The sequence below is a fragment of the Etheostoma cragini genome, chromosome 8, assembly GCF_013103735.1.
Source record: "Etheostoma cragini isolate CJK2018 chromosome 8, CSU_Ecrag_1.0, whole genome shotgun sequence".
Classification (NCBI taxonomy): domain Eukaryota; kingdom Metazoa; phylum Chordata; class Actinopteri; order Perciformes; family Percidae; genus Etheostoma; species Etheostoma cragini.
Genome location: NC_048414.1, coordinates 25,811,318 through 25,821,145, shown reverse-complemented (window position 1 = coordinate 25,821,145; position 9,828 = coordinate 25,811,318). Strand labels below are relative to the sequence as shown.

At 41.4% G+C, this 9,828-nt stretch overlaps 3 protein-coding genes across 8 annotated transcripts in view; 2 read left to right on the top strand and 1 right to left on the bottom strand.

Moving 5' to 3' along the window:
* srgap1a (SLIT-ROBO Rho GTPase activating protein 1a) overlaps window positions 1–488 on the top strand; it is a 79,415-nt gene extending 78,927 nt beyond the window's left edge. For 2 of the 4 annotated variants that reach the window (XM_034878327.1, XM_034878328.1), the window contains exon 22: window positions 43–488. In XM_034878327.1, the coding sequence (XP_034734218.1) occupies window positions 43–450 (408 nt within the window). In that variant the 3' untranslated portion in view covers window positions 451–488. The remainder of the gene's footprint in view (window positions 1–42) is intronic. The other 2 variants (XM_034878329.1, XM_034878330.1) reach the window with 2 other exon arrangements.
* Window positions 489–4,201: 3,713 nt separating this feature from the next.
* Window positions 4,202–9,070, bottom strand: ccdc113 (coiled-coil domain containing 113). Of its 2 annotated transcripts, none has more exons than XM_034878422.1 (9): window positions 8,921–9,070; window positions 7,952–8,090; window positions 7,583–7,735; window positions 6,124–6,273; window positions 5,597–5,707; window positions 5,349–5,447; window positions 5,097–5,204; window positions 4,665–4,820; window positions 4,202–4,459 (listed from the first exon to the last, which is right to left on the bottom strand). In XM_034878422.1, exons 1-9 carry the CDS (start codon window positions 8,983–8,985, stop codon window positions 4,319–4,321), a joined length of 1,122 nt encoding a protein of 373 aa, XP_034734313.1. In that variant the 5' UTR covers window positions 8,986–9,070; the 3' UTR covers window positions 4,202–4,318. The 2 variants fall into 2 exon arrangements, with proteins under 2 accessions (XP_034734313.1, XP_034734314.1); XM_034878423.1 differs by lacking the exon at window positions 8,921–9,070 and adding an exon at window positions 8,539–8,560 and having other exon boundaries at window positions 7,952–8,126.
* Window positions 9,071–9,377: 307 nt separating this feature from the next.
* parp12a (poly (ADP-ribose) polymerase family, member 12a) overlaps window positions 9,378–9,828 on the top strand; it is a 7,599-nt gene continuing 7,148 nt past the window's right edge. Inside the window, exon 1 of one of the 2 annotated variants that reach the window (XM_034878362.1) lies at window positions 9,378–9,792. In XM_034878362.1, the coding sequence (XP_034734253.1) occupies window positions 9,473–9,792 (320 nt within the window). In that variant the 5' untranslated portion in view covers window positions 9,378–9,472. The remainder of the gene's footprint in view (window positions 9,793–9,828) is intronic. The other variant, XM_034878363.1, reaches the window with a different exon arrangement.

Below are 9,828 nucleotides of genomic sequence, written 5' to 3'. Positions count from 1 at the left end.
CCCGCCCTCCTGTCTTACACTTACTCTCTCTGTCCCCCGCAGGACATAGAAGAAACTATGAACACTGCTCTGAATGAGCTGCGCGAGCTGGAGCGGCAGAGCTCAGCCAAGCACGCCCCCGACGTGGTGCTGGACACCCTGGAGCAGCGGCAGACCTCCGGCGGGAGCGGCGGGGGTCCCACGCCGGCCAGCTCCAGCGAGTCCCTCAGCCCCATCCACGGCGTCATGCTGAGGTCCGCCGCCAACACTGAGCCACCCATTCGCCGCAGCACCAGCTCCTCCAGTGATACCATGAGCACCTTCAAGCCTCTGGTAACGCCCCGCATGGGGGTGCAACTCAAACCCCCCGCCTTGAGGCCCAAGCCCATGGTCCTGCCCAAGTCCAGCCAGGCCCCACATCCTCCAGCTACTTCTGCTCAGGACCCTCTGGACAAGTCCTGCACCATGTAGCCTCTCTGTCACAGGAACCAGAGATGGAAAACAAAAACTTTCAACCTCAGTCCATTTCCAGGGGTCTGCAAATTGCTACCATTGTCTGCTGTCGATGGAGACGAAGAGGACTCTGACGGGATCTGAGAGACTAGTGTGTGGGTGATGACAGACCTTCATTCTCAATAACGTGCAGTTATGTGTTAAAGTGATTAGGTTATCACTATTCAACAAATGTATTTCTTTTCTTTTTTTAAGAAATTCAAACAACAAATCACAAAGGCTTCCTTCAAGGTTTTAGGAAAATTTTCACTAGTTAGTTTAGTGTTCATGAACTATGTAACTCTGAATAAAACACGCTGCATGTAGCTCCTCTGTTGACCACTGAACTTGGAACGGGGCTCGATGAGAACTGTAGTGACCACCGTGGCATTCTCACACTTAGAACTAGATTTGGGGTTTTTTTTGTTTTTTTTTGCTCTTCCCTAGGAGGGCCATTGGATTTGATGTGAACTAGTTCAAAGGCCTTATTGACTTTGAGATATAACTGATTTCACTTGTTAAATATTTTAAAGGTGCTGCGACTACCAGAAATGGTTTGAGAGCTGGGCTGATGACGGGCCTGAAGAGCCTTTAACAAGCAACGGTACTTTGTTCTTAGCATTGTGCTTTCTTCACTAGCGTGTAAACTTTCCGACTTTCTTTGCCAAGGCATACCATCAGTTGTGTCTCAGAAATGTACAACGATCACCTCTGTGCTGGATTCACTCAAATTTATTTTTAACATGTTTCCATATTGCCTGGAATGAGATATAACTATTGGATGAAACCACTACTTCATTTATGAACTTTGTTTGTATTAGATGCATTCTTGAATTCCTGCATCAAAAACTCATGATGCGTGCATAATCATAATAACTTTGCATCTGTATGACAAATGGGGAGCAGTGTGAACATTGATGATGACAAAGCATCTCCTATCTTCATTATATACAACACATATGCTATTATACAGTGTGGAACACTACTTTTACGCCATGCTTGGCTTTATCTACCCAAAGACATGACTGGCGTCTCGGCCCTCCATATATGATGTAGACATTCTTCACATTGACTCGTGTGTCGACTAATGGCAGCGCCCTGTGGGACCGCTGCCGGTAGCCATGGACCTACTGACTGTTAGTTTGAAAGCCTCCTAATATGCTCCCCCCTCCTTCCTGTGCTTCTCTGAAAACAGCAGCTTGCTTTGTGTCCCTGCAGTCTGTTTTATGTTCAGGTAAGAATGTCAGTAATGTGTTGTGTTCACTGACTGAGAAGAGTCTCTCGCTCTCTTTCTCTCTCTGTATTTGTGGATGAGGACACCTCTAAAGGCCTGGCGTGGCAGTAAACGAAAGTCTCCCATAACCGGTAATAACCAGCCCTTATGTGTACAGTTTGAGTAATAATATCAAATGCAATAGCCACATACAACTGTATGTGCCAGAGCTCCTACCGAGTGATGGCTGCACCCGCCTGCATTTGTTTTTTGAAAATAATCTCAGTACTGTAGAAAGAACAGAACTGGGTGCATGTCCCGGGATTGTTTGGCTAGCATAATAACACAGAAAAGACTTGGTTCGCGATGAATTAGCAATGCTCTCTAACGGCAGGTTTACACTCTTCTTTGACTTGACAGATATTGTGCATAATAATCAAAAGATGAATAACTTCTGGCTTACTAACTTTCATTATTTTTGTAATCAATTTTGTTATTTTGTTTTTTTCGGACTTAGAACAAATGATGTTAAATAAATATCCAGAGATACAGTATGAAGCCACTTGTAAAAAAAAAAAAAAAAGAAGTGCGCTTTTGTCACCATGTTAATATCACCAACAGTAGGACTTGTAGGCTACTCTAGTGTTGTGTACATTTGTAGTATGTACTTGTGAAAGTGCCTTTGAAGATGTTTTGAGGAACTTCTGTACTGTTGCATTTTCATCGGATGCTTTTATTGTAGAAAAAATGCAGGGCAGAAAGATGTGTGTATAAGTAACAATGCCATTTCCCAGTTATGTCAGAATTAATAATAAACAGCTTACCCATTGTGACATTGCACATTTGATGTATATAACTGTATATATGGCATGTAACATCTTAACCTCTAGAGTTCTTTGAGGGCTTATACCTCCAAGGATTTCTTTCTAATAAAGGAAATAATTTGTTGAGTTTATGGTGGATATCTTTTATTAATTTTTTTAAATCAAGTAACTTCATTGTATTCAGATCATTTTATCTGGGTAAACATAGGAATACCACAATGTTACAATTCTCTATTCCAAGCACAAGCCCTGCTCATTATGCAGAATGGCCCCTTTCACAGTGCCATTTTATACATGGATTATTGTATGAAATATTATACTTTATGTAAAATGCTGCTTTATTGCTGTGGTTGGTCAAAACCTATGAAATCTGGTGGAGTAGAAGTACACGGTAGCATAAACGGTAATATTAAAGTAAAAGTATAGCAGCCATTCCAACATCATTAAGAGCAACATCACCCAAGGAGTAAAACACATGCCCACATTCACAGTGCCAATCATCAGAGTTAAAAAATATATAAATACCATGATGGTATTCCCATGGTATGGAGGTTACTGACTGTAAAGAAGAAGGCGTTTGGAATGTTTTCTGTTAGTGGAACTATAAGGGACCAGAGAAAAGAAGGGTTTTAAGTCTAGATACAGTGTACAATACAATACATACATACAATGTCAACAGCTACAGTGGGAGCTTTTATTTCAAAGGCTCAAGATGAATATATATATATATATACATATATATATACACATATATATACATACACATACATATACATATATATATATATATATATATATATACATACATACATACACACACACACACATATACACAGCATATATATTTCTTTTTTTTTTTTAATGGTTTTTTGGGGCATTTCCAGGCCTTTAATTTCACAGGACAGATAAAGACATGACAGAGATGCAAGGGGAGAGAGATGGGGGATGACATGCAGCATAGGGCCGCAGGTCAGAGTCGAACCTGGGGCTTGGCCGCAGGTCGGAGTCGAACCTGGGGCTTGGCCGCAGGTCGGAGTCGAACCTGGGGCCGCTTCTTCAAGCAGTAAACCTCTATGTACCCTGTGTGCGCCTGCTCCACCAACTGTTCCAACCCGGCCACCGTCTTCAATACTTTAAGCCTGTTTATCTAAACCTTGCATTACTCATTAATCATTGGGGGTGAGAGTAGCTCAGTCCGTAGGGAGTTGGGTCGGGAACCGGAGGATCACTGGTTTAAGTCCCCATATGGACCAAAAAGTACGGAGTGTGGATTGGTGGCTGGAGAGATGCCACTTCACCTCCTGGGCGCTGCCAGTGCCAGAGTGTAAATTGTAATTTCCCCACTGGGGATTAATAAAAACAAATTAAAATAAAAGGAAATCTATTTAAGGGCTTCAACCCAGTGATGCCATGCATTACTCAACACATGGAAACCTTCCAAAATGGATAAGTCGAGGAACTTTTCAAATAGCCAGCATCAGGAAGAACACTGGATGATTAAGTACAAAATAGTGACATTAACCAATAAAGTGGAAGGAATATTTCACTATGCAAAGATTTTCTAATGATTAAGGGAACAAGCTTTAAAGTGTACAGAAAATCTACTATATGGGTTATCCTTCATAATGGGGCATGGGAAAAAATCTCCCAAGTACATATTATTAAAAATGAATGAAAAAAGACATGATAAGGATTAAAGATTAAGGACAAAAGAACATTGTTTTCTCTCTACATTTCCCAACAAGCATTGAAAGAAAGTATCCAATGATCATGCCAAATCCTCATATTGTGACAGGGCATTTCTGTTTGTCTATGTGCGGTGTTCTGCTATGTGTGGGAGCCTCACTGGGATTTGGCTCTCTCCCGATCTAGCTCCAGCCTCAGATCTGTATGCAGGAGTGAGAGTGGCTCTCTGTGCGCTCCAAGCTTTAGCGTGGGTCTTCAAGGCCATCTGGTGAGAACAGAAGAGAGAGCCCATTGTTTTGGATACTGTCACACTACTGGGGGGTTTACGGCAGCTGGACTGAGGCTTGTTGTGGTACGATAAAAGTCGAGGCACAAACACTAGGCTATAATTCAAAACCGTATCCCCTTTTTTTCCACAGTTGACGAGAATTTGGGCCGATTGTGTTTGGGGGAAATCAAATAATGTTTACCTCAGCGATCCCGACCTTCCTTTCCCAAGTGTGAATGCTGTGCTGCAGCTTCTTGTGTCTGGCCTTGACATGCATGTACTCAGTGACGTCCGGAGCCTGATAACCAGTCATCTGGCGCCGAAGGTGCTGGTTGAGAGCCTCTGCCTTCAAACGCTCCTGAAGAGGGAGAAAATGAAGTGGAATAGCACGGAGTACACACATGGAATTAGTCTAAAGAGCAGGACATAAGTACGGTTTAAAAAAGAAAGAGAGGGGGAGACAAAGTATGAACAGATGTATGCATTTTGGTATATTCTTACATCATTTCATTGCAAATTAATCTGCTACTCTTTGGTTACTACTGGATCAAACTGTGTTGGAACAACTAAAAATGGATTTGGACTTAAAGTTGGGTCAATAAAGTTTGTCTAATTTTTTGGAATGATAACAAACCTCTTCGGCCTGTTGTAGCTCCTCCTCAATTTTTGCCAGTATCTGCTTCCTGTTGGTGATGTCATTGCTCAGCTGTGTGGACTCCAATGTCACTCTCTGTAGCTTCTCCTGTGGATGAACAGACACGCAACAGACACACACACACACACACCAAGCTGGAGCTTTACTGCAAAGGTGCTTACCTGCATCTACACTAAATTACACAAAGAAAAGATCTCTCTCTCTCCCAAACGCACATTTCTGATGACATACCTTGTGTGAACTGAGGACACGTTGTACTTTCAAATTGTTGACTTGAAGTTCGTCCAGGTTTTTCTCCATTCTGTGCTCGCTGTACTCCTGGAAAATGTCCTGAAATGACACATAGTATTTACTACCAAGCTATGTTCTCTTGCATAACAAACCCCACGATCTACTGCCAATCTATTGAGACAAAACTGTGTCTCTGTCCAGCTTTCTTAGCCTCTGTGGATATGCACCCTCACACTCCGATTCTCTACCTCGTACTCGGCTTTTCCCATCTCTTTTTTCTGTTGCAGCTGCTGCTGGAGCTTCTTCTCGTGGGCCTTCAGTGCCTGGTTCTTCAGATTAAACTTCTCTAACTGGGAGGCCTGTTTGAGTTTGTGAACAGAGCAGAGACAATGTGGACAAAAGGAGGAAATGATGAATATTGGTAGGGGTTAGGACCATTCCCTCTTAAAGGGATAGGATTATGACGTGTTATTTAAACGCTATCTGACTTTTCTGCAGTATGAAGGAACAACTGGTGAATCAAAACATCAGACTACGGAATAATAATCATGCTAAAATAGCATTTAAGGTGGCCAAAAATTATGATATGTTGACAGATGAAAACTAACTCAAATTCAAAATGTCTGGAAATTGAATAAACTAAACTAGGAGTAACACAATGGCATATGATGTAAATTAGGTTAAAATGAGAAGTCCAGCTATTTTTTTTAACACTGTATTCCAATCCTTCTTTACACAGGCTGATGTCGTTAGACTGAACCTAACCTATTTGTACCTTTGACTTGTCTTCGATGTACTGGAGCACCTTCTCAGGCTCCTTCATCTCCAACCTGTTGTCCTTCATCGGTTTGAGCAGTCTGCGTTCAAACTCGTTCTTAGTCTTCCTGATTTCGGCAAGACGCAATTCTGCTTCTTTCAGAGAGGCCTGGACAGACACGCAGAGTTACTGAAGGACAGAAATCATCTGGAAGTGTGCATTTGGTGTTTTGTGCCAGGGTGTAGGCCTGCACGATTCAGGGAAAAATACGAATCGCGATTTTTTTTGCTTAGAATTGATATCACGATTCTCTGCCACCTTTTTTTTTTCACCATGACAAAACAAAACAAATTGGCAGTACCCAAACCAATGTTATTACAGTTTTGCATTTTTCATTTGTTTTTATTTCATTTTGACTTTTTGTTTTAGGCGCACCATAAGGCACAAGTTAGTCTGGAGCCCTCGCTCGAGCCTTAGCAGCACACTGTTGTACGTCCCACTGTTGGAATCCTACAGTTACACTAGCATTTTTAGCATTTTAGCCTTGTTAATCCAGTTCCTACTGTAGCTAACGTTAATGTTACCTGGTGTGTAACGTGTTATTAGTGTTCCTAGAGTGACATGCGGCCATGTTTCTGTTGCCTCTAACTTCAACATAAGACGAATGTAGCATAATATGTATGTGAAAGCAGTTATAAATAGCCTATGTGACAATAAAATGTATTTTGGTTCAAATCAACTAATAATTGTGATAATTAATGAGATCTCAATATTGATCAGAAATGATCGCGATAATCATTTTTGCCATAATAATGCAGCCCCCACACATGATGCCAGGCACGGATTATGCTGTTTGTTGTGTTCAATTCTACATGGAATGTCGGAATTTCTGGGTTCCCAGTCGGAAAGTACTACGGTGGCCGACAGGGCCAAACGCCCGGCAACTTCAGAAAACACACACAAATGGACAAAACACTGGCAAATTAAGAAAACACCTTCATTAATTTGACAACACATGTGCAGCATTCAGCAAACTCGCTGCATAGACACACAACATTCCCAAATACATTACAAAGTGTGTTTTCTTAAGTTGCAGGCCACCTTATTATACACGTCTACGGAAAATGTAACGTGGGAAAGATATGCTCTATGAAAGACATTGACAAAGACAAAAACTAAGGGCATTTACTCGATAATTTTAACCAAACCAAAGAAAACAGATGGACCTATAGCACATCACCACAAGCCTGTAAACATAGAGGCTTCAATGAAGAGAATGGAGAGCATTACAGCGCTTTAAAACCTATTTTGTACAGTCTGTTTAAAACTCACAGAAGAAAGAAGTAGCTTTGTGATGCAGTCGCCTCGTAAAATTAAATGAGAATCAAAGTCATTGAAAAAAAATCGTCAACAGGGTGAACTGAGATCGCGATTTTATAACGATTAATCGTGCAGGCCTACGAGGATGTATTAAAACCTTGTAGTTGTCCTGAATTTTCTCATATCTCTGTTTGAGTCTCTCCTGGTCCTGTCGTGTCTCTGTTACTTCGCTCTGTGCCACATACAGTTTTTGTTCCAAAGTCAGCTGATCTGAAATGTTGGACCGGGACCTCCGCCTCCGTCCACGACCCTGCCAAGGTACACACACATACACAAACTGAGCTTTTCAGGAGTACAGTGCAGAGAGGTCATCTGTCAAGGGAACGGAATTAGAATCAGGATTGACTCTGAGATTGTGGCAGAAAGGGTCGCAAATATGCAGCATGTTCTGTCATCTTTTTTAACCTAAAAATTATTAGAGTAATCCTGTTTTGTGAGAAGTCTCGGGTCACTGGGTAGAACTTACCCCGCCCTCCAGCTGGGAGGCTCTTCCTGCTGGTCCTGGACCATCTTCTCCAGCATGGGACACCAGGTCCAGAGGGTCCATGCGGCCGATGAACCGTTCAAACATGTCGATCTCTGCCAGGAGGGCTGCATTGGAACATCTTGGTGGAAGTGAACATCAACAACTTTAAAGTCAGCTAGCTAAAGAAAGAGCTGCAGCTCATTCCTGCTCATGCACAGACAGTTTAAAGTAATAACAAAACTGGTATCATGATTGTTGGTTTTTTAAAGTTTAGGGGAATTTAAAAAAAGAACGTTAGGGGAACGTTCTCGAAAGGTTGCAACGTTAGGGGAACGTTCTGAGAACGTTTGATGGATAAATAAAACGTTCTATTCAGCCAAAAATCACCTAAACCTTCAGGGAACGTTCCCGCAACCAAAAACGAACGTTCCCAGAACGTTCTGTGAACCAAAATGTTAGCTGCATTAAAGCTAAAAGTTTATTTGCTTCAGCTCCGATCATTTATCTAGTATTGCTTATCTTAATATGCAGTAAGGTTAGTTAAAGTTAATTAACGTTAGTTAACTTTAGTAGCTAGCTGCATAGACTCACTGAATAAAATAGGTTAGTGGATACAAAAAAACTAACGCTAACGATACAAATTTGCTTATTTTAACATGTCACATTGTGATGTCACATCATAATATAATCGTACCTATTTTAAAGTATGTGACTCTACTCTTAGATAGCTAGCTAGCTAACAGGTCTAGGACTCAGATAGCTAGCTAGTTAGGTATGCTTTTACTAAAGTTAACTATAGCTAGCTAGCTAACGCTAGTAATATTTAACTGCTAACCCTATTGCTAGCTAAATAACCGAACTAGCGTTAGCTATGTTAGCCTTAGCGGGCAACGTTAGCAGGCTGCGCAAAATAGGTAAGCTTATAAAATGATATTTAGTTTGACAAACTTTAATCATTATTTTAATTACTTTAGTTCTTCAAGTCGGTTGTTGGGTTCTTGTGTGACATCTTTGCCATTTTGTTCATCCTCCATGGTTGCTAGGGTAAACTAAACCCTAGCAGTGGTTGCTAGGGCTAGTGTTGCCTTCAGGTGTTTAGGTAAACCTCTGTAATCTGCCTATTTAGCTAAAAATAAATACAGAAAAGAAAAAAAGCTTTGATTTTAATTTCCACAATTACAACACTAATTCAACTTAATATAGTAAACCTATGGAAACATTCACGTTAACCGTATAACGTTAGATTAAAATCACTTTTCCTATTTTTTCTCTTCAAACTGTTCCCATTCCCCTCCCAAATCGGGATGAGACAGCAAACTATCATGACGTACCTCATTCTCCATAACTGAATGTATAAAAAATGAAGAAGCGTGATTTTCTTCTAGAGGCGGACCTACCATTGTTTTTTTTGAGAAAAGAAAGAAGTTTCAGTTTCGTTTCTCTATAACCAGGCGTCGCTAGAGCTGGGATAACTCAGTCTAGTCCAACAGTGTGTGGTGACAAGACTAAACTCGTGTCAGAATGACTTCAGTTGTCTCTAAATTTGTCATCAAGACTCTGTGCGACCATCAGGGTTCTTTGGACTTTAAGTGCCTGGAAGAGAAGATTGCACATAGTTTCACTGTTGCGGATACAGTACTGCGGACTGTCCTCTTCGACGATGGTAAAATAGCTATTCAAGAAGGCAGACAGAAGGTCGTCGGCAGTCAGATAGTCAGCCCGGACAGTCTGATAGTGGCTAAAACCAGTCTGCGGCTCTGTCAGAGAAAACCCGGAGAGTGTCCACAGTGCGATGGGTTACACCTGTGCAGGTATTATGTATGCGGAGACTGCACGTTCGGGTAAGTAGCCTACTGCTGTGCTACATCTGGAGGGTT

Coding starts and splice junctions, on each gene's coding strand:
- ccdc113 (XM_034878422.1), bottom strand. CDS start 8,985: ATGGAGGATGAACAAAATGGCAAAGATGTCACACAAGAACCCAACAAC. Junction 7,736..7,951: donor CCTCCCAGCTGGAGGGCGGG/GTAAGTTCTACC, acceptor GTACCTTGGCAG/GGTCGTGGACGGAGGCGGAG. Junction 5,708..6,123: donor ACATCGAAGACAAGTCAAAG/GTACAAATAGGT, acceptor AAACTCAAACAG/GCCTCCCAGTTAGAGAAGTT.